The following is a 24,875-nucleotide window of genomic DNA, read 5'->3' as shown; positions in this document are numbered from 1 at the left end:
AGTACAGAATTTGACAAGAGTCTAGTTTATACTAAACGTCTATGATTCAAGGATTGGGTTTTATTTTAATGTCATTATTTCACAGGAGATTTGATTTACTTATTGAATATTTTTGACGTCTCACGACACCAATCATTATATTCATCTATGATATTTGAGGTTTTGACATAATCATTCGTAAGTGCTACACCAATTCATTCACGTGTCTAAGTTAATGATACCATAAGGAAAGCTTTTGGACATGTATCTTTTGTCTTGACACATAAATCAAGCTCAATACTGGAATAATTCCTACCATGATGCTTCCACTATGCTACTCTATTTGTTATCAATAATTGAGTGAAAGAAAACTTAACAAACATGCATTTAAGACTTTAGAGACTTAAATAGGGTTCATATATACAAGATTCCCCACTCTAGATCTCCTAGCTTAGCTATACAGAGGGAAGATTTGATGAGAATCTCTATCATAATTAAACTGAATTTGTTGTTAGCTAGAGATTAATTGATCATCCCTACAAAGTCTTTTCTACTAGGAATCTTGAAATTTCTTTTTGTGAAATAGCTAATACTCGTTTCAAACATGAATTCAGAATAATGAGTAAAATAAAGAAACTTTTACTTACTTTAATCTTTAAATCACCTTTAGTCTCCAAAATACCATGACTTTCTAGCCTGTGGTCTATTCCTTATTTAATGCTCATTAATCCTTAGGCCCTAAATAACTATCCTATTTTATTCCTAATATTATTACTTGTTTATCATATTCAGGTACCTCGCATCCTAGTTATAACTATAACTCAATTTCTATGTCAATTCTATCTCCGTCTAAGTCCAATTTATGGTTCTTTTTCCTTCTCCATATCCATTTTATTACAATTTTATATATAGTAGGTGAATTAATATGTATGAAAGAGTTAGTATCATTTTGATAAGATGACTACATGAGGTTTTATTTGACATAGACAGGCATCGGGCAGGTTGTTGTAAAATGGACAATTAACATTGGTTGTGGCCACAATTCTATATTTAGCAATAAATTTCTCAGCATTTTGCCTCTTTTCCTATTGCTAAGGCAATAAATTCAGGCTCCATTGTAGAATGAATTATACATGTCTATTCTTTCATCACGATCCATTTCTCTGGGTGGGATCGACGTTAGGACTTGGATAAGCTTAAGGCCACCTAAGCTCCAATTTGTTGGAATAAATAAGCTCAATCTCATTCAATTGGACATTTGGCCCACCATGTAATAACCTCTACATTCATTTTCTTTAACCTAGCCCTACATTGTCATGTAAATAGGTCCACAGTTCAATCTATAATCAATACAACCTGAATATAAAATTTTATGGAATTTTATTTAACATTTTTGCCTATGTAATTGTGGAACTATATGAAATTCATACATTTTACAAAATTTGGAAAGAAAATACATTAGCCCAAGTATTTATATATCCTTCACTTCAAGGAGACTAGTTGCAGTAGAGGTTGGAGGAAGAAAGAAAGAACCTACAACCTGGATTTATTTCTAGAACTAGTTACTCCTGATGTTGAACTTGTTACAATTATCTCCTTTTCGGAATGCAAAAGGTGTACATATAAAAAGAAGTTTGAAATTAGAATTTTAACTTATAAGCTATTTGATTCATTATTATTATAATTATTTATTTTAATTTATTAAGATTTGCCCAATTGTTGTATTATATCTATTCTCATCTATAAATTTGACTTATAATAACTTTATTATTCTATCATATCTCTCTTAGTCAATTAATTATTATTATTATTATTATACTAAATTCAATATTCAATACATAATTGAATTTGATTAGTTTGCTCATAGGCCTAGATTCTTAACATAGCATCAGAGCAGGTTCGGCCTAGTTCAATTATTTCTCAATTCATCGGTATTGTCACTGCATTTCAATTCAGGCTCTCGTTTGAATGTTCAGCCCCAGTGAGACCCGTTCAATTTCAGGGTAAAAAAGCCCATTTCAGTTTCAAGGGGAGGATTTCAAATGTCAAGTGTCAACCGGATGTTTAATCCCAGTTGCACTTGAGGGGGAGTGTTAAGAATCTCACATCGACTAAATACCATATCCATCAAAGGCATATAAGGGAATCCCACATCGACTAAATACCATATCCATCAAGGGCATCTAAGAGTAGCAAGTTAGCTAGCTAATTAGTTAGTACTAACCTTTTAGTTTTGATTAGACCAAGCCCAAGTAAGCCCATATCACACATTTTCACATCATGAGTTTTTACCTCCCAATTCACCTTTACCTTTATCCTTTCAACTTTATAATATATTATACACTTCTGGGGATCAAACTTCTGTTCTCACCCTTACGGGGATTGAGGTCACTAAACACCTCAACCAACTTGTAAAGAGGCCTTCAAATCTGTGCAGGCCTGAGTGGGTTCAGCTCAAAGCAGACAATATCTTGTTAGGCCTGGGATGTCAAAGACTTAGTATCAGAGTGAAGCCTTGTCCCTATGGCTGGTGGTGGGCAAACCTCGGTGAGGGCGCTGAGTCCCTAACGAGGGTGAAGTGTAACATACACATCAAATGAGTTGCTAGCTTGAGATGTTAGCTTACTCTAGGCGAATCCTACATCGGTTAAGCACAAGGTGGAAGTGAAGCTCATAAGAGTCAAGCCTTAGACTAGTAAGATGCCTTTTGGGCTATAAGTTAGTTCTAGTCCAAAAACAAAACCGTGCAGGTCTGAGTGGATTTGGCCTAAAGTGAGCAATATCTTGCTTGGCTTGGGATGTTATAGATTAGATATCAGAGACTGTGACCCAAAACTCCATGAGAGAAGTTCTCGTGTTGGGTGGTATCCTGATGGACCTGTAATGGGTGGTATAAAGTGGGTAATCCCACATTGAATAAATACACTAATACTAATTGGCATATACTGAGAAGGATGGACCAACCAAAAAGATTGAGGCCATTTTGTATTAAAGATAAGTCCAACTCATTATAAGCACAATATTAAATACATAATTGAATTTGATTAATTTGCTTCTATCGCCCAGATTCTTAACAGAAAGTATCATACCCCAAGTGTTAGTGTTATGTAAATAAGTAATAAAGATATATTTTACAAAATACATGACCTATTTAAAAGGCTATTGAAATATAAGGAATTGAAATTTGTAATTTATTAAAGTGATGTGTATGGAAAAATTCTAAAACACCTAAGGTATGATAACACAAATGCACAAAAAAAAAACCTCCTAAGAAAATTAACTTGGAAGGCATCATAATTCTATAAAAAGAAAATATGTATCTTAGTCTAATTAAAATAGTCAAAATTAAGAATTAAAAGAATAAAATTCTAAAGCAAATAAATATAAGTAGGAAAAGGGTTAAATAACTAATTAGGGTACCTAAATCATTATCAAACTAAAGTGACTAAAGGGGATAAAAATGGCATTTCACTCATATAGGTGGCAGCCCATTCTTTGCACAACAAAGCAAGTGACTCAAACGGTAAACACTCTCCTTTTCCTTCTTCTTTCTATCATTTTCATATTTGCTAAAGTTCATTCACAACAAAATATCAAGTATCTACAAGATTATCAAAGGAAACAAGAGAAGAGAAAACAAAAGAAAATAAAAGAAAGGTGTGGAATTCAAATTCTGCATTTGATTTTCATATTTTCCTAAACTTAAATCTTTAATTTGATGAATCAAAACTTGAAATTTACATTCTAAACATGTTAATTAATCATTTAGGATGTTAGAAATTAATTTGAATTGAAAGGAATTGAGCATGGAGAAGCTAGCAACTCAAATTTCTAAAACTATTTCAATGAAGATGCTTAAATTTAGCTACTGTGTTTTGTTAAAATTAAATATGTAAACGAGTTTCAAAAATTATAAAATTTTATAGAGATCTAGTGAGGATGTTCAAATAGATGTGGTAAAAGGACAGGTCCAAAGATTAAAGGAAAAGAATTTATGACTAAGTGAATATAGGTTGCTCACTGTGACACTGTAAATAAATTTACTGCTGTATTTTGGTTGTTTAACCATATAAATAAACTTCAAAAAATTATGAAATTTTACAAAGATTTAGCCTAAGATGTTAGAAAATTTATATTAAAAGAGAAAGTCCAAATGATTAAGGAAAATGAAGATATTAATAAAAGAAAGAAGACTGCTTAGTATGTGAAAGCTGAAAATTTTGGTTCTATAATTAGGATTATTTGAATAGGTACATAAACTCTAAAATTCATTTAATTTAATATGGGAGTATCCTGAGATGTTAGAAATATTGTGTAAAAATTTCATAGCAAAAGGATTTTTGGAAATGAAAATATAGTCAAGAGAATGCAAGTGACTCATAGGCTGAAAATTCTGGATCTCCTTGATTTGCACTAAAATTGAGCAAACTTAAATGTAAATGATTTGACCATGAACATAAATATAAAATAGATGAATATAAAGCTAAACATGTGTTGCTAATGTCCCTAAAAACTTGAATAAAAATTCAATGAATAAGAATATTAAAGAATCTTGAATATTCATAAAGAGCTAGAAACAAAACTAAAAGTGCAAGATATGTGTGTAAATATGAGTATAGGTCCAGGACTACCATGGAACCGTTTTGAAATTATAAGTGATAGAAAGGAATTAAATCTCACATTCAAGGTGACTTATAGTGCCTAACCCTTCCTTGTTGCATGGAACTTTTGATCAAGTGCATACCATTATTGATATTTGAAACTATTTGTTAATTTTAGTATTGAGATTATGAATTGTGAAACCTTTTTAGTCTCTAGGCCTATTTGATTGTACCAAGTCATTTGTTTAGCAAATATGACAGAATCCCAATTTGATGGGTGTATACCATCAGGCTATGTGCACATAAAGATTTGTGATTAAAGGAAAAAGTTACTGCTCTAAAGTGTGAGATGTGTGATAGCACTAGAATGTACATAGTGATATGTTTTCTTCAGTGCCATCTATGTGTTTATCTATTATATTATTGATATTACCTTTATAATATATTGATCTAATTACTATGAATTATTTTATATGGACTTATCTTGTTGACGAGCTACAATGGTACTACCACACTGTGTTATTATAATTATTGAACCTTGAGACACTTTTCAATGTATATGCTACCTATTTCACACTATAATCTAACTGAGATGACGAATCACCCAAGCATCTATGGTTTTAGGTAGAGGCAATCCAGGTCCGTCAGTTTCTTGATTTCCTTCTTCTAATAAGAAGTGTGAATAATGTAAATAGTTGTTGATAAGTTATATGAATTTTAGTTGCTCCGTAGCACCTTTGTGAATGATATTAGTATGGTATGTATGTAAGTAAAATGTAAATAGTATTATGAGAGTGTGATATGTGATTATACAAAGTGTGTGAAAGATTGTATTCAATGGTCCCAAAAATTAAATGGAAGTAAATAAGTTGACTTTAGCCCACTTAAGTAATTAATCAAGATAAGTAATGGAAGTAATTGGATTAATTCAGTTGTGGGTTCTACGAGGTATCCGGTAGCCTTAAGCCTACCTGAACCCTAGGACTGTCGCACCATCAATTTTGGGGTGTGACATTTGGCCTAATTTCTTTAACAATTATACTAAAAATTCAGCAGTATCTCCCCAAAAATTGGACAAAACTATCTGTCTTAGAATGTCAAATAATCACTACATAATCTCATAGTCCATCCATCGGGTGATTCAAACCAAATATTTTTCCATCATCCAATCCGCATCCAAACTACTTCTTTTCATTATCATCAATATTAACCATTTATTTTTCAATTAACAACTTATTATTCTTTACATAAATCCAATAATTACTAAAATCACATATATAACTAGATAAATAAATAAATAAAGGAATTCCATAATTTAACCCAATCTTAACTCCCTTGACATTTGTACATAAGCTAACTCGATAAATGCGACCAGTGAAGAGTATTTACTGGCCTTACTCTTGCCGAATAATGGTCAGAAATGCGACTAGTGATGGTGAAAAGGGAATGTGATCGGAGAGTGGGGAGACAGAAGAAGAAGTATTAATTAGTTGTTTGTTTTCATTAAGTTTTTTGTTTTCTTTTTCTTAAAAAATAAACAAAACTTGTTTATTTTTTTTTTTCTTTCCCTTTTAGAAAACTGTTTTAAACAAAAAACAAATTTTATGAAACCACAAATAGTGGTTTATGTATTTGTGTTTTCTATTTTTAATTCTACATTTCTGTGTTTATTATTTTTTATAAGATTTATCCTTATTATTATTATTATTATTATTATTATTATTATTATTACTACTACTACTACTATTATTATTATTATTATTTTCTCTATCTATATAAATCTAATGTCATTTATTTATGCAAAATATACAAGCAAATAATTTTATTCAATTGATTATATACATAATAGTCAATAGTTATTGTAACTTTTGAATTTAAAAACTAAATTGTGAAATATTTTTAATTATTTTGTCTCAAATTTTGGATTTTTAGAATTTTCATTATTAACTAAAATTTTTAACGGAGCAAAGATTTGATAATTGGTAGAATTTTTTATATCATGAATAAAAAAAAAGAAAAAATAATTTTAAAAATAAATTTAAAAAGATAAGTAACCAAAAACTAAAAACAGGTTCATGTTTCTAATAAATGAAAAATTAAAAACAAACACTATAACAAACGATACCAAAGTTTTTAACTTTTGGTTTTTCTCTCCCTTTATGTGAATGGTTAATGACTTGATTTTGTTGGATTTTGTTATTAGGTAAAATAATTATTTTGTTCCTTATGTTTGTCGTAATTATCTAAGTAGTTTTTGACTTTTATATGAACTAGTCTTTTTATGACGTGCGTTGCACGTTGACAATGCTTGTTATATTTTCATTTTTTTTACTCTTTTAATTTTTTATCTATATATTATGAAAGCATAAGTTCTTATTTAGATTAAATTAAATATAATTGGTTAATTTGTATTAAACATTGCCGTATAAGGTGCTTGCAATGTCATTTCTTTGTGTACTTGATTCTATTTTTATATAATGAAGTGATCTCAAAATAAAAATTAACGCAATCCCTATCTATACCTAATCCTTCCGTCCTTAATTTATAAATGCAGATTCTTAAATCCTGATAGGTACTCCAAAAGAAAATCAAGTTATCACTCAATCTCCAATCATTGCCGTCAATCCCAAATCAATATCTATATACAGTTATAATGAAAAATAATCATAACTTATTTTTTACTGGTAGGTAAAAGTAAAGAAACGAGAAGATGACCTGAATTAATAATGATAATCATTTTGGCTATAGTGATAGCATTACTTAGTCAGTGCATTAGAGAAATGAACATATAAATATACACACAAACTCTTGAAACCCAAAAATGACCCAAAACAGAAATATATATACAGTTGCAGTTACAGTTTTTTTCAATTTCAGAAAAAGTATTTTCTTTCAAGTCAAACATATTTAGGACATAAAAAAATATCAAGAGAATTAAAAATATTTAATCAGGAGGTCATATATTTATTATAAAAGAGATATAAATCTCTTACTAAATTAAAGTGATAGTGGTTATAAATTAATTTAATAACGAAAAAGAAAATAACAAATAAGAAACTTTTATTAAGAACAAAACTCTTTTAAGAACTCAACATATAACAAGAATAAATTATATTAAAAAATTACCAATTTGAATTTTAAGAACAACCCGAACAATGCTATAATTTAATTAAATTTGATTTTGATGAAAAAAAAAGTCAAGTCAATAATTAAAAATTACAAAGCAAATCATTCTAATATCCAATATTGATAGTGGTTAATGAATTTGTTCAAGTATTTTATTCATCTATTATCTAAGTTACAAATTTAAAATAAATAAATAAGTTAATTAAGTAATAAAAAAAGATTACATAAAAAACGTTATATCATCTCTAAATAAATTCACAATTTTTCCTGCAACCATGAAAAAAAAGAAATGTAATTTTTTTTTCTTTTTTTATTATATATATTTATTTATTTAAAAAATAATTTTTAGAAATTATATCCAATCAAATAATTAAATTTAATTTTTCTTTTTTTTTTTTGTTTTAACCACAAGTATCCCGAGCCCACTAGGTTGGAATTAAATCCTAACTGCATCGGGTCAGTCCAAAAAGGAAAAAAGTGCTCACAGTGAGTATTTACTTTATCTAAGATGATCGACTCCTTAACTTCACTTAAGGGAGAAGAATGTCAAACCACTCATCTAAACTCTCAATTAATATGAAATACAATTTTTAAATTAACTATAATTAAGATTATTTTAAGATATTTAAATTTTATTGAAGACCTCGTTATTACCGCTTATTCCCGTATATAGAGGATAGATATTTAAAACCTCATGAGATTTGCTCCCGTCTCGTTAAACAGTCGCTCCGACCATTTTTTGTTTTTACAGTTAAAATTGGATAGAAATCAAGAGAAAAAGGTGTGAGAGATATTTTGAAATACCATTGAGGCCCTTATCAGAGTTAAAGACGCATGAGACGACCAATAATTGAACTGTCTCTTTTATCTTTTCCTTTCGATCTACAGTCTTCACTCCTCACTCCCATTCAAACAGTTTCTTTTTCCTTCTCTCTGCCGTCAAGAACGACGTGCTCTACCACCGATGTCATAAGACAGAGCACCTGCACTGATTATGGTTACTCTCTTTTCCCTGCCAACCACCATAACAATCTTCCTTGATTAAATTTTATCCAATGAAATCTCAAATCCTAAATTATCTCTCTTTCTATTTTGCTTGATTAGACAATTAATAATGATGTATACAACAATTGATAACATCTATTTCACAGAAGAGCAATTATAGAACTTGCCGTCAACAAAAGATGGGATCCATGAAGCCACAGAAATTACCCTTAGAATCTACAGCTGTGATTTGATTCAAGAAAGTGGTATTTTAGTTAGGTCGTAAATATTTTTGTCTCTTCTCTTATTGGAGTTTTGCATAGGAAGGTGTTAGAGCTGGTTGCCTGTCCTCATTTGGGTCTCTATTTTTTTTTCTTTTTTTTTTTTTTTTGGTTGTGCCAGCTTTTTGGTGTACAACTTAACTCTGCCAAATTCAGCTTCAAATTTGCTTCATTTTCAGTATTTCTTTTACTTCATTTGGGTTACTATTAGATCTTGATTTTTTTATTCTAGTTTTCTGTTCTTTTTCTAGAGTGTAGTGGTGGTCAATTGTTTCTTGGTTTTGAAGGATGAATTTCAAACGAAGAGTATAATTTAAAATTTGGGTTTTTTGTGTTTTAGGTTCTTGTTTAGGATTCGCATCAAGTCGTTGGCTGATAATTCATATTCTTATCTTTTTGAATAATAAAATTAAAATTTAAAAATATAATATTAAATCTTTTACTTGAAATTTATCTTGATATAAATTTTCATAGCAGTAATTGGTTCGCTAATTAATTTGAACTTCAAAATAAGAACTCTTTTAGATATTTTATAACCGAATTGTTTTTTAAATAATTTATAACATACGACGAATATAGATGAATTGAATCTCCCGCCAGCTATCCGTCAAACAGATCGCACTATTAGGCTCCATAGACTTACACCTACAAATTAAAATCTAAAATCTCCGACCAAATAAAATCATAATTTTATTTAATAATGCATTCCCACAAAGAAAGGACTACCTTCACAAAGAAAAAGGACTATCCTCACCAAGAATGGACAACAAGAAACTCCAATGTAGAGTCAATCAACCATAACAAATCAAGAAAGACAGATTTATTATAGTAAAAATAAATATAAGTTTATTAAAGAAAAAAAAGATTAAATGCAAAAGGTGAAATGAAAGAGAAAGTAAAAGTTAAGAGATAGGGAACTATAAACAGCAGTAGCTCCAAACTAAAACTAATATTCGAATACAAAAGAGAAAAACTAAATAATTAGATAAAATTATTAAAAATAACAAATCATTTTTATATTTAAATTAAATTATCAGATAAAATTTAGCTTATTTCACTTCGGGTAAAATTAGAATAAAAGATAGTTATTTGACTTTTTCCCCAGTTGAATAAAAAAAAATATCATCAAAACCTTAACATGGCTATCTTAGTTGAACATTATTAATTAATATCTGAAAACAAAGATCTTGACCTAGAAATTTCACCAAACCATATATGTACTAAACAATGGTTAATCCTTGAATTTATGATTTCAGTAGTTGAATATTCTGAACTATGTTCTCTACACATACCATCAGGGAATTTATTGTGGGCGCTCAAAACGACATTCAACTCAAAGAGAAAAGGGCATCACAATAATGACATCTAATCAGCAGCCAATGAAGGAAATACACTCAGTTTTCTTTTTCTTTTTTTTTTATAACCTATTAATAGCTTACCTTAAAATACATATATATATGTGCAGATTGTTAGTTTGTATAAAATGTGTAGGCATTAAACATCAAGGCTGATAAAAATTGTTACTTCCTTGCTGCTCATGGTGATTATTTACAGGTGTGCTAACAACAGGAATATCCAAGCTGTTTCCATCAGTTTCTGGGGCAATCTCTCTTACATCAGCTATTCTTGATTCTGTTGGCTGAATGTCGCTCCATTCAGCATCTCCAATTGCCTGCAGGTTTGCTTGATCGATTGGGGAAACTGTAGAAACGCTTAAACAAGCTTTATCAACATTCTCATCAGACAAGTCAACATGCTTGGTCAGGGGAAGATTGCTCTCATCAACATTTGAGGAATCAGTCTTCTCAAACACTTGCTTTGTATCAATCTGTTGTCTGTTTACATTAAAATATAGGTACATCAACTTCAAACCACCTCTATGCAAATAAGTAACTAATATCAATTTCCTTTCCCACCCTAAAAAACAAAATCTGAAATGAATTTCAAAAAATGCTGACATAAGCATCATTCATATATTAATATATATCTACATCCATAACCAGTTGCCCAGGCTAATAAAAAAAACATCAAGACAACAATTAGGTATTGAACAAAAATTGGTTTTGGAATCACCAAACATGTTTTCCCTACTTACCATAGGCATGGCCGGTTCAAAATTTTTAAGACGTTGAACCTGAACTGGCCCTTAAACCGCCGATTCTGGTCCGGTTACGGTTCCAACCGGTTCCAGCATAGTTTCGATGAACAATGGTTTCGATCACGATTTTCAGTGATATGTGTATTTTTTAAAAAATAGTAACAATAATAATAATTCGGTTGAAGTTATATCTTTCTTTCAAAAAAATTATGAATTTAAAAAATATTGGCAAATTTTATTTTAAATAACTTTTAGAATGCTTATACTCACATATAAGAAATAAAATTAATTCATTTTACAAAATAATTAAATAAATTATCATTTTATTTTGTCTAAATGTTACTAATTTAATAAATTATTAGAAAATTTTGAAAAATGCTTCAAACAATGTAATTTTGAACTAAGTAATTTAAAAGGAAAAAGGAATTTTAAACTCCCATTTGTATCAAACAATATAATTTTAGGCTCAATATTTCACTTTTTTGTTACTATTTTACTTTTTTAGATTGTTAACCCTTTAAGTATACTGTATTTCAAAAAAAAAATTTCAAGTGTATCATGTAATAAAAGATTATTTAGACTTTAGGTAATGTATAGAATAGACTAAGTGATTATAATTTTGAAAATAAAAATAAAAAATTTTCGGTTTGAACCGGACAACAAATGCCGGTTTCGGGCTGCTTCAGGTTCAGATCTTAACATTCACATGAACCTTAATTAGCCCTTGAACCGCCCCGCTTCTAGTTCAAAACTTTGAACCGTTTCATCTACAGTTCAGTTCCAGGCCAGTTCCGGTTCAAATTGAACCGGTGGCCATGCCTCACTTACCATAGTGAAGAGTTCTGAAAATAATTTTTTGCACAAATAACTAGTGATACAAGTTATCAACTTGAAAAGATGCATTTACTTTTTTCAGAAAGTAACACCCTCCAGTTAATTCAGAATGGAAACCATTTCTTAGATAAGGAACATACTGGACTACATCTTTATGTTCCGTGCATTAAACATAGAAACAATGAAAAAGGTGCAGAATTTTCTTTAATTTCTCATTTCTCAGAATCCATAATGGTTGATTACTATGATCATTCTTTAGATTACAAAATCTACCTACAAAGAATGCACCTTTAGATTATAAGATCTACCACTGCAGAATCACATGCCCCCAAAGCAGGCTAAAAGGTGTTCAATAAGGAGTGCAATATCAAAATAAATGCTGTTGGTTTAAGAGATTAGATGTTAAACCTTTGAAGTTGTGCCTGTAACATATTCACATATGCTAGAAGCTCTTGCTTTTCCTTCACAGCAGCTGCCTCTTTCTCTGAAGCTTCCTTTATTCTAGCTTCAGCATCTGCTTCTCCAACCCTGACCTTCTCCTCTGCTCTCACAACAGCCCCTTCCAATATCACAACACGCTCTCTAGCTTTTGCAAGCTCAGAACGCCATAAATGTGCCTCCTGATGTGCAGAATCTCGCTGCTTGATCAGTTCGTCTTTTTCTCTGATGAGAGTCATAACTTTTTCTTCAAATTCTTTCAGCTGCATGCATAAAAATAAACCCAAAAATAATATAATTAAAACATCCAGAATCGATATCCAAAACTAAACATTGCATTTTAACTCCAAACAAACAACAATTTTTAAAACAGTATCTCAACATTCTAAATAGAGATATGTTACAATTTGATCCAACAATAACAGAGGAACAGGATGCGAAGGATGCAAAAGTGCTCCATTAATGAGGAATCCTTTTTAGCACACATGAAAAACATCTGATTACATAATTATTAAGAGAACAATAACCTATGTTGGAATTTTGAGACTTTTGTCCAGATACTCTTTCACTTAGTTTGGTTTTTGGTTGGAAAGTGAACTTTGTTTTTACTGTCCTAAAGCTTGCTGTTAGAGGAAGTCCATTGGTGGGTCAGGAGACAAGTATATGGGCTTTAAATTGAGCTTTTTAGGCAGCTGAGTATGACCTAGTTAAGGTGCAGAGATAAGCATGGTTAGGAAAGGCTGAAATCTACTTCCGTACTCAAAATCCTATAGCTGTATGTCTATATATATGTACCAAATAAATCAATGAAAATATTACACTTTCTGAAGGTTCATATTCTAGAACCAGCTTGCTGTCTCTGTGAGTTTGAGACTTCTCTTTGAAGTTTCAATTACAGAATTTGTGCTATATATACAAGCGTGTTTGTGAGTGTTTTGTACCCTATTGAGACTTATAAAACCTGTTTTGTTGTGTTTTCTGCCCTACCATTTTTCAACATGGCATAAGAGCTTCCTTCTTATGGGGCCTGTGTTTTAAGTGTTCACAAAACCAGTTCTGCTGCTGCAGATGTTAGTGATTGTCTTAAGACAGATTTTGTAAAAATTGTTGAAAACGAAAAGTAATAAAAATGAAACTGCATTGAGTTTCTGTCTCTTAATGATCCCACTCATTTTCAAAGGTGAAAAATCTGTTTTTTGACTTCTGAAAGTGAAGGGGCTAGCATGTCCAAAAACTGTAGGGGGCCTAAGCATGTTATAAACCTGCAGAAAGTGTTGAAGGGACCTGTACATGTCCTAAAACTGCATAAATCATATTAACGGAGATCTAAGCAATTTTGAAAACTGCACAAATTGTATGGTGAGGACAAATTGTATGGGGGGAAAAAAGGAACTGCTGAAACTTTTTAAGGGACTTGTGTATGTCCTAAAACTGCAGAAATCTTGTTGAAGAGGAACTAGGCATATCCTAAAAAACTGCAAAGTTTGTTGAAGTGACCAAAGCATGTCCATAAACTGTAGAAAAGTAGCTGAAAAAGGAACCATACATGTCCAAAAACTACTAAAAGAAGTTGTTGAAGTTGATAAGAAAAGTTAGCAACAACTTTTTGATGAAGATGGAGTGGCAGGAAGAATAGCATTTTTGCCAAGGGTAGCAAATGCAACAGCTAGGCCTGCCACTACTGCTATCCAGAAGCAGAATCATTACCAAGGAGTCTTTTAGACTTTTTAAGAGATGTAAACAAATTAGAGAATGGAGCTTGGAGGTACGTTCTCCAAAAAGAAATTTTGCTATTTGGATGGCTTGGAAACAAGTTCTTCCAAGATGTACAGTAAATCCCAGAAGATTTGAAAATTAGTGCTCGAAAGGCAAGCAAAAATTCTATGAAAGCACAAGCTGAAATCCTCCAACAAAAATCTCAGGACTTGCCTGAGTTGTGATATTTTTGTTAACATACCTTCTATTAGTCCGGATTATGGACGGAAAGTTAGCCTTTTGTTTTTTTGGCTGTCAAATAGCCTAATGTTACAAATATGTTAATGGGGTTAAGTGAACAGGTTTGGGCTTTAGATTGAGTTTTGTTAGTCAACAGGGGTATGCTTAGTTAAGGTGCAGAGATAAGCATGGTTAGGAATGGCTGAGATATACTTCAGTAATCAAAATCCTATAGCCATACTATTTATACATACCAAAGAAATCAATAAAAACGTGTAGCACTTTTGAAGGTTCATATTCCAGAACCAACTTGCTGTCTTTGAGTGAGTTCAACACCTATTTTGAAGGTTCAATTACAGAACTTATGTTTATGTACATGAGTTGCAATTGGGGTGTTTGTTGCGCTATTGAGACTCAGTAGAACCTGTTTTGTCGTGTGTGTTGTGTGATGTTTTCTGCCCTATTATTTTTAAACAACCTAAATGAACATTTTAAAACATAAAGAGTCGTTTCTCATGTTTTGTTCATTGTTTCCAGGTGATTGTTAAATCACCCTAGAGAAACAGAATAGCATAAGTGAGTTAAATTCCATTATCAAAAGGGTGAATATGTTAGGGAGCAGATGTTATTCGTAGTTGAGTGTTTACATAGAAGTATAAGCACCAAACCCTTAGCCATAACTGAGGCAAGGCATTTAGGATGGAGCAACTAGGCAAGCAGTCCCACAAGATTCAAAATTTCATTTTTAATATTTTGTTCCTTAAATATTTTTGGTGACCCCACTGAAATTTCTGTTTGGCCCTCAAGCTCAGTTGAAAGTTCTATTCATGAAACTCAATTGAAAGTTTACAACAAAAAACTTAATCTTAACCCCAAACTAGTTGATATGAACCACTTATTTTATTTCACTCTATCCATAACTAATTCCGCATTAATGCCAAGAAGTACTAGGTCTTTTGAGCCAAGCTTCCTCTATCTAGTTCTCATCTATATAACAAGTAATTCCTAATCTCCAACTAATAAAAACAATATAAATAATTAAGTTTATTTAATTCTTTTACACATTGTAATATTATAATGAATTATTGTTTAATTAAGTTTAATAGAGTCATGTAGGGGTGGCCACGGTTCCGGAACCGCCAGTTTCGGTTCCGGAACCAACGGTTCCGGTTCTAAAAAATTTGGAACCGGAACTGAACCGAAAACTAACGGTTTCGGTTACGGTTTGGAACCAAACGGTTCTGGTTCCGGTTCCCGTTCCTCAATGGTTCCAAAATCGACGGTTCCGACTGGTTCTCCGGCCGGTTTTCCGACAGCTCCGGCGAGTTTTGGACTGTTCCAGCCGGTTTCAGATGGAACTAGAACCGTCGATTCCAACTGCGGCTGGAACCGCCGGTTTACAGTTCCAAAACTGGTGGGAACCGGAACCGAACCGGTTCAGACCGGTTCCAGTTCGGACCGGTTCCGGTTCTTACCGGTTTCGAACCGATGGTTCTGGTTCCGAAAACCGGATTTTGGCCACCCCTGCAGTCATGTAAGATGGGTTGACGGGCTGGCTATTACGGCTGAATTTTGATTTAATTTAAAAGTTAAACGAAAAAGGGGTTTTGGGAATAGAGAACAGCTTGGAGGATAGGTACTAATGCTTCTTGCAGGGTTTATTTGGAAGCTAAATGGTAGGATATTTACATCAATAATTAGGACTTGTATGAGAACTGGTTAAAGAAGCATAGAAACACAAGAAGGATTATGGGGTTTGTTGTGGCACTGCGGACAATATAGGTGAACTTCTACTATCATCGCGCAGAACTAGAGTCCTTTCCGGTCAATTAATTCCTAGAAGCTAGCAGATGTCTGGAAACTCTCACTCTAGATGGTGGGGGTAAAGAAAATAAAAAAATTGCTGGAATTTGAAGAGCTTAAATACCTATTCAAAGTGACATGAATAGTAAATGAAACAGTTTATTGTGTATAGTAATGTGTCAACACATGTATGGTAAACAGAAAAATTAGTGTTTATGCTTCACCCTTAAACGTCCTTAGATATCACACTCAAGATTCCACAAGCTGATCACAACTTGAAGTAGCTTAAAAGCTAGTTTTTCTTTTTTTTTATTGAATAACAAAACCTAATTGAAATCATTATAGTCCTAGGTATTTGTAGACTTCAATTTAATACTAACCTTTTATGAAAAAAGATTTAAAACAGCTCTTCTTTTTCTTTTTTTTTTTTTTTTTTTTTTTTTTTTTTTTGAAAATAATTTTAAAACAACTCCTGGTGACCTAGTCTTTTAAGAAAAGAACTTCAAAGTCAGTACACACCCTCTTAGAATTTGGACTCCAGATAAACTGAAAAGGAATAATATTATCTCAACCCGACTAGGTCTCGAAGATAAGGTTTAACATAAATATAAAGACTCCAAAATAATAAGGAAATATTTTCTAGCAAAGCTAGAATCAAAAAGTTGCCCATAATTTTAAAACTCTAACCAGCAGCTTATTTATTCAAATAGATTCATCAGGCCCTAAGTTTTCCTTCATTAAACTTAATATCTGCTTCAGTTTGTTTGTAAGGGCTGATAGAAGGCAATCCCTTAAGCAACTCATCCACCTTAGCTTCTGATAAATTCAATCCTTCCTTTCGTATATTTATTATCTTGACAAAAATAATTGAACTTTCATCGGAAAGAATTAATTTTTGAATTTATTTCAGCCTTTAGAACCATATTGAAAAAGATTAGAGAACAAAACTTACAACAATCTTTAAGATCTAATACCAAACTAACACAGGACGGGTTGAAGGTGAACATTGCTGAATTTTGGGTTAATTTGAAAGCTAGAGTTAAGAGAGCCATTAGGGTTCAAAAAAAGATGGGATTGAGGGGCAAAACTAAAGAAGAAAAATTTTTTGAAACGGGGCCCTCGGTAATGTGACATAAAAACTCCTTGTTTCCCTTATCTTGGTTTCCTTATTTTATATTTATTTTATTAAATTAAATATTATATTATATATTAATTATTATATTATATTATATTATATTATATATATTAAATATTAAAATTTATAATAATTAATTTAAATTTAATCTTTTACAAATTTTGATTTTCCAGCATATTCATTAATTAAGTTTAAGAAACAAGCAATTTCTCATGAATTAATTATTTTTTTAAAGGTATAAGTATATGCGCGAAACACAATTCACTAATTAATTTTATTCATTTGCTAATTCATTTTAGATGTTAGATAAGTAAAGATTTTATGTTATAAAATAAAAAGTATGCAAAATGAATGATAGAATATTGATATTTTTTAATATAAAAGAATAAATAACCAAAAATAACCCTTGGGCTAAGGGTCAAGTTGAAGGCCATAAAGGATCGCCATAAGGTTTATCTAGCGGCTAGAATGGCAGGATATTTAAATTTAATGGCCAGGGCTTCTAAGGAAATTGATTGAATAAACAGAAACAGAAAGGAAGCGGTGAGGTTGATGTGGCGTTATGAACAGTAATGTGAACAGTATCCACAAATAGTGACATGAGTAGTAATTAATGAATAGTGCATGTGAATAGCAACGTGCATATTTGAACTGTAAATAGAAAGATAGACTTCCGTCTTAGGCATAACACATATGGTTGAAACTTGAATTGCATCACACAACTCGAAGTAAAGAGTAAAAACTGGTTTTCTTTATTGAAGAACAAAACTGAATTGAAAGGGCAAAGCGCTTCAGTCCTTGACATGTATAAATTTCAACTACTACTTTTCCTTTATGAGAAGTATTTTCAAACAACTCTTAAGCCAAAAGAAAAAGACTCAAAACTAGTCCACATGATCTAAGGATTTAGACCCCAAAATAAAAATAAAAATAAAAATAAAAATAAAAAAAGATATAACAATAATATAAAGGTTTTTAAAGAAATAAGAAAAAATTTTCGAGCAAAGCTAAACATATAATATTGAAACTGTTTGCTTCAAGTGAAAACTAAATCAAAATGTCATATAATACTATAAAGTCATGCTTCAATAGTTTTTACTCATTAATAGAATAAAATAATCTAATGCCCCGTGAATATTTAAAGTGAGATTCCTGGCTGCACCTTAGGCCATGACTTGGTTTAAAACAATCCAACCAAAGCAAATTAGAATATATATAGCTCAAATGGTCTAGTTTAATAAGTCAATAGATTTTCTTTTACATCCTAGTGTTCTTATAACTAATCGCACAGCTAGGGCCATGTGGTTCAAATTTTTGGCAGTCTCACACATCCCTAGGTTGTGTGACTTCACTGAATCAGACAGTCAGGTACACGCGATTCTCTGCCAAAAATTTGGTGAACCACAAAAAAAAAAATAATTAGGATTAAAAATATTTTTGTATCTCAAATCAGAATGATTAATTCAAGGTTAAACAACTATTCCGGTCTAATTTCGGGAGTAGGATTTGGCCAGTATGGATTGAAAATTTCCATTTTTTTTTTTCTTTCTTTCTTTCTTTCCTTTTTTTTTTTTTTTTTCTTTAGGACCAAAATGAGGTTTGTTAGCCATTTTTTGGGGGGAAACTGAATGAGATCAATAACCTAGAATCTGACTCATACTTTAACTTTTGTTAGTTGAGACTTACAAGCAAAGACATTCTTTCTCCCTAAAACCATAGTTACCATGAATTGGGTCGAGTGTTAGAGATTAAAGTGCTTTGGAGCTTTGGATCCCAGTGGTATGCAATCTTCATCTCCAACATCAGCAACCTCATTTCTGCTACAGTGTTTCACATTGATTCACAGGTACTTGCAAGTAACACTCTAATAAGGAAGAAATAGTATTAGATTATTTAGTTTTGGATCTTTGGAAGATAACTGCACAATAGAAATTGCAGAAGAAGAAGGAACTGAAACCAAAAAACAACTGAAGATTGAGGCTCAGTATTTTTTGAGTCTTTATATCACGAAGCAGAGCAGTAGAAATTGCAGAAGGAGGAGGAGGAGGAGGAGGAGGAGAGGAACTAAAACCTATCAACAATTGAAGAATGAGACTACGAGATTTGGGTAAATGGGGAATGAGAATAGATATTTATTGTTAGTATTCATTATTATAATAATAATTATTATTTAACTCATCATGTGAAGTTAAGAGTACCTAGACTGGAGGACTCTTTCTATTCCGAATATTATTTCCCAAAAAACAAGAATAAATTGAAAAGTATAGCAATTCTTTTGGTACAGTAATAATTTTTTAATTGTTGAAGGAAAATATTATTATTTTAAATCTAACATGTGTTCGTTAAAATAAATATTATTTTAAAAGTTGATTAAATGGTTAAGATTTAAGAAAACAATTACATCATTTATCATTTTATCTTTTAGGAAAAAAAAAATACTAACTGATCAAAATAATACTGTAACGTGTACCAGAATCCTAATTAGCGAACCAGGTGAACCTACTGACCCTACCCCCCCAAAAACAAAACTGAACAAGATTCTAAACTAGTAGTGGACCATGTTCCCATACCCATACCACAATCCTGAACATATTGTGTTCCAGGTAACTATGACCTAATCCCACTTAGCTTACTAACTTAAGCACATAGAAGACAAATCTGAATACAAATATTTCCCTCCAAAAACATCACACAACTGTCTAAGAAAATTCTCAAATCTCAACACATTTTTATGCTTTGAACCGTTGAGAAAGGATGACAAATTATTGTTACCTTCAACATGGATGACTCCAGCTGCTTCTGTGAAGCTTTTGACAACCGTTCTATTTCAGCACAAGCAAGTCTCCTTTGTTCGTCCATTGTATGCGCTGCAGATGCTGCAGCCTCAGCAGCTTCAGCAGTCTCTGATAGTTTCTCTGCTATGTCCCTTATTGTTGAATCACGAGCACGAAGGTCCCGAGCCAAATTCTTCAGTTCATCATCCTTAACTTTTAGTGTCTCCTGCAAGTATAATTACATAACGAAAGGCAAGCAAAATGAAGCTGAATTAATTTTCCATTGGCACCTTTAGCCACAGGATGGCAGCATATGCTTAGTAACACCATTTAGGTTCAGGTTTTTCTTGATGTAGTGAACCAAGAATAGCATGAATACTCAAATCTTAGCCCTTTACTAAAATTGATCATATCTTATACACAGTATGGAAGGTAAGACAACCAACCAAACCAAATATCCAAATGTTTTATCTATCTTTCAACAAGTAAAAAAGAATTGGAAGGGAGAAAGAAGAGAAACCAAAAAGAAAGAGGGAAAAGAAAATGTATCAATGCTTAGAGCTTGCATCCCACAGAACAAAAGGGGAAAAAGAGATAAGAAAACCAAATTAGCAAGAAAAGAAATGATAATTAAGTTAAATAGGCCAAGAAAATAAAAGAAAATGAAAAACTTACATCCTGTTTAGTATAACTTAACTTCTAAGCATTTAAAGAAAAGAAACCTTAATAGATAGAGGGGAAAAGACTGAACATCATTGGGAAGTTTTAGATGGAAAGGGAATGGAAGATCATTAACCTCCACACCCAAAATATGTTACTTCGTGAAAAGGGTGGTTAAGCATGGAGGGCAATAGCTTGCAATTGTCGTCTGGACATCTCTGCCAGATACTGCGTTTTGTTCTAAATGAGCATGGGATCATTATATTTGCCAATCAATTCATGATAGAACTAACAGAATTCTTTTTTCAGTGAATTTTCCTGCTTGATATCTTAAATATTAAAACATGGAATTCATTTAAAGTATATAGTATGTTTACGATGTTTAGAACTAACTCCCAAATTCTATGAATTTGATTTGATTCTCCTTTTTTTATGAATTTTAAGAAATTAAAGATTTAGAATATACTTCTATTGTTTAATTGACCAAAAGATCATCAATTAAAAAAGTTGTATGTTTACCGACTCATTTTACTTTAAGCAAGTAATCTACCATAGCATCATCTAAAGCTTACAGAGATAATGTGGATGTCTATAATATATATTCTAATAGTTAAAAAGGCATAAATAATATATATTCTAAGAGTTAAAAAGGTGTTAAAAGATCACATGCAAGGAACATACTTCTAATCAAAAAATAATCTGATCTCGCTCCGACCTATATAAGATTATTGAATGTGCTTTACTATAGCAAGTAGAAATTGGATATGTTTGTCTAAACTGGGTAAAGGATATATCATAGAGAATAAGTAATTAAAAGGTTATACCTTCATGATTGCCAGATCATCCATTGGACCATCAGTTATTCTATTATTCACCATTCCCAAAGCATTTCTTAAAGAAATCTGCATTGCAGCTTCAATTTCTTTAGAGCATTCGAGAGCTGTTGAATTGGCAGCAGCAACTACAGTTGCAATTGTACCCAATTTTGCAGAACCATTCCCACTTAAGGAATTCACAGCCTCTTTATGGGCTTTTAGAACCAACTGAGTTGCACTGCAGCCAAAAAGTTTAAGGAAACAAAGAAGGAAAGGTATCAATCATAACATCAGTGCAAGGCGAACAAAAAAAAAAATCATAGAATCCCAGCAACGCGCAAATGACTTCTCATAAAGTACAAGATCTATCCATTAACCTAAATTACCCATTGACATTAACTAAATAGAGAAAGAAAAAAGAGAGAGAGAGATAGATTCCAATACGATATCCTTGGTCCTTGCCATCTCAGGATTACCAATGTCATTTTCTGACTTGTTAGTAGAGTAAGGACTGTCATTAGTAGAAGTCAGAGTTCGAGAGTAAAAGGAAACAATAAGTTGTAATTGGCATTGAATATTAATAACAGAATTTTTCTGAAGTCACTACTAAAGATGTTTCCTTTCTCTTCTCTGTTTCTCTCTATACTTTCCAACCTGCTCTCTATGGCCTCTCTTTCTTATCTTTCATATACCAATCACTCAATTTAGGCTGAAACATAGATTGTTATTTGTATGCGACCATCTTATATGCACCGACATTCCCCTCGTTCTGAACAGATTAAAATAGCGCAAATAGAGCATGATATTCTCAACATGGTCGAATTTATTGTGACTAAAACACAAATGGAGGATGATAAATCAAATCTTCTAATGAAAAAAAAAAAAAATCAAGGGCAGGAAAAATAGAACAAATGACTTGGAGAAAAATAACCTATTCCTCAACTAATGAACAAATGATAAGAAGCAACAAGAGAGAGAGAGAGAGAGAGAGAGAGAGAGCAAGAGTATGGATAATCTAAGCATGGTGTTATGAGGGGCTAAAGCAGTTAAAACAACCATTTTATAACCAGAATGGTAGACTTCGTTTTTTTTTTTTTTTTTTCCTCCAACTACTATCCAAATCTTATTATATACTTGCATCGGAATTTATTTTGTCAAAATATCACTTAATAAACTATGAAAATAATAATCTCTATTATATGAATAATACTTTGTTTTTTCTTCCAAATGTTATTATATTATTTATCAGAATTTTTATTGTCAAAAAATACTTAACAAATTATGAAAATGGTAATCTGTATTATATGAATTACAATTTAAAAAGATAAAAATAAAAATATTACTATTATTAAGAGAAACATAACCCCAAGTTAAAAGTCACAAAACATCATGCAAAAAGCACATAATTTGGAGACCAGTACAATAAAAGTGCTTCCCAAGATGCTTCGAAGATGATATAATTTTGCAAAAGTTCTCACAAGTCCATGCTCTACACCAAGTAAACCATCTAAACCCCAACCAATTCAAGTCTCATGAAATTTAGTTTTCATTGCAGATCATTTTCAAAATTCAAGAGAGAAGGAAAAAGAAAACCAAAAACCCTTACAACCAGCAATTTCTATCCTTGATTGGACATAATGCTTTCTTAGTATTGCATTCTCAGCTTTTAGGTGACATAGTCTCAAACATCTAGGATGAGCAACAAATTTATAAATTAAAAATACCAAATGAGATACCAAAAAGAAATATCAAAAGAACATCCTTCAGCCCATTAGACAGCATTATGGCAAAAGGAAAACTTACTGCAAAGTTGCTACCCATGCTCTAGCTGCACCGGGAGTCTCTGCACATAGGAAGTAGTCTTTTTTCTGTGGAGTACCAATATCTATAAGAAAGTTAAGAATCCATTGTAGCTATCCAATTTAACAAAAACAATTATGGGTTTCAACTGAGCAATGGGGAAAAATGCAAGTTTGTTTATGTTTGTAAAAGAAAATAGATCGACTGAAAAATAAAAGTTTGTTTATCTTTGTTAAAGGGAATAGACAGACTGATATGGATACAGAAGCAGCACCCATCGTACTTTGGAAGTCCACTGAAGCACATAAAGACAAAGAACATCGTTGCTAATTAATCAGAAATTAAAAAAGAAAAAACTAAGAACGGAACTAAGAAGGTCTATAAAGGAAAAAAACTCTTACTGGAAGTTCACAGGAGAAACTGTTATTGTGCTATTTGCATCAAAGACGATAGTTCCTTTCACAGTCGGCTCATTTCTCCTCGTCCTAAAGCAGGCAGAGAAAAAGGAAATGCAGGTATTAATGAGCTCCTAAAGAGAAAGAGAAGCCAGGAAAAGAATATGTGGGACATATACCCACTTGTATTCCATTTTTCCAGTTGTTGGGTCCAAGATCACCCATCGCTCGTTCCATTTTCGCAGCTATTATGGCAAAATGAAAGCAAATTGTGAGGAGAAATAACAGGGAAAAAAGAAAATAGAAATGCCTCATGCAATCTTGAAATTTTACCAACTATATGAAATCGGCTAAATCTAGGGTTTTTTCGCTTTCACTATAGTTCAACGCTTACCACAAAATTTCTCAAATATAATGAAGCAGCCATATACTAGTATAGATTGCAATCAATTCAAATGAACAAATACTAAAATTTGATATGAAAAATAAAGAAACAAAAACCATAAAGGAAAAAGGAAAAGGGAAGAATGATACAGTTTCAGATCGCTTGAGAAGTGGACCCTGCAACAAGTTCCTACCAGAACCAGAAGCCAACTGCCGCTTGATCCTCTCCAAACTGTTCTCTGCGTCCACTGCTCTCTGCTGTTGCAATTAGTTTGCTTAAACAATGTAGATCATTTATCAAGAAAAAAGCCAGAAGCTAATATTGCTTTCTACGTGTTCAGAAAGAGAGACACTGACCGTTGAAGCACCATTAGAGGCCATGATACAATAATAGATAACCAAAACAATTCAGAATCCAAGAGCTGTTAACTGATTTCGAGACGAGAAGTGTGCTCTTGCTGTGTTTATCTCCGAAGGAGAAAAAAAAAAAAAAAAAAAAAAAAGCTGTTAGGTTTGCTCCATGGACCGGCCGGTGATGACATTATTATTATTATTATTATTATTATTATTATTATTACTCGTCAATCGCGTTCAACGCCCGAAATATTTATATGTTATTTGAGTTGTTTGAATAATTATCGTGGAATATTTATATGTTGTTTGAATAATTATTATTTAAAAATTTTTAATTTACAATATATAAATTTCAAAAGATAATTGATCTCTAAACTCTCGTACTATGCACGAATAACAATAAAAATTACAGAAAATTATAACTGTACCTTTATATTTTATCAAGAATAACTACTTTATCTTTATATTTTTTTAAATAC

The 24,875-nt window shown here is 31.7% G+C and overlaps 1 protein-coding gene across 2 annotated transcripts; it reads right to left on the bottom strand.

The window, feature by feature from the left end:
* Window positions 1–10,317: 10,317 nt before the first annotated feature.
* On the bottom strand, window positions 10,318–24,553 carry SWAP70 (Pleckstrin homology (PH) domain-containing protein). Of its 2 annotated transcripts, none has more exons than XM_012233058.3 (10): window positions 24,400–24,553; window positions 24,193–24,300; window positions 23,842–23,903; window positions 23,665–23,748; window positions 23,527–23,558; window positions 23,267–23,348; window positions 21,473–21,701; window positions 19,987–20,214; window positions 12,312–12,604; window positions 10,318–10,806 (listed from the first exon to the last, which is right to left on the bottom strand). In XM_012233058.3, the coding sequence occupies exons 1-10, from the start codon at window positions 24,421–24,423 to the stop codon at window positions 10,473–10,475; spliced, it is 1,476 nt and encodes a 491-aa protein (XP_012088448.1). In that variant the 5' UTR covers window positions 24,424–24,553; the 3' UTR covers window positions 10,318–10,472. The 2 variants fall into 2 exon arrangements, with proteins under 2 accessions (XP_012088448.1, XP_012088449.1); XM_012233059.4 differs by having other exon boundaries at window positions 24,193–24,297.
* Window positions 24,554–24,875: the final 322 nt, after the last annotated feature.

This window comes from Jatropha curcas, chromosome 4 (genome assembly GCF_041381405.1).
Source record: "Jatropha curcas cultivar XTBG-Jc1 chromosome 4, XTBG_Jcur_1.0, whole genome shotgun sequence".
Lineage (NCBI taxonomy): Eukaryota > Viridiplantae > Streptophyta > Magnoliopsida > Malpighiales > Euphorbiaceae > Jatropha > Jatropha curcas.
The sequence above is the reverse complement of the archived record's forward strand: the minus strand, read 5'-3'. Positions and strand labels throughout refer to the sequence as shown.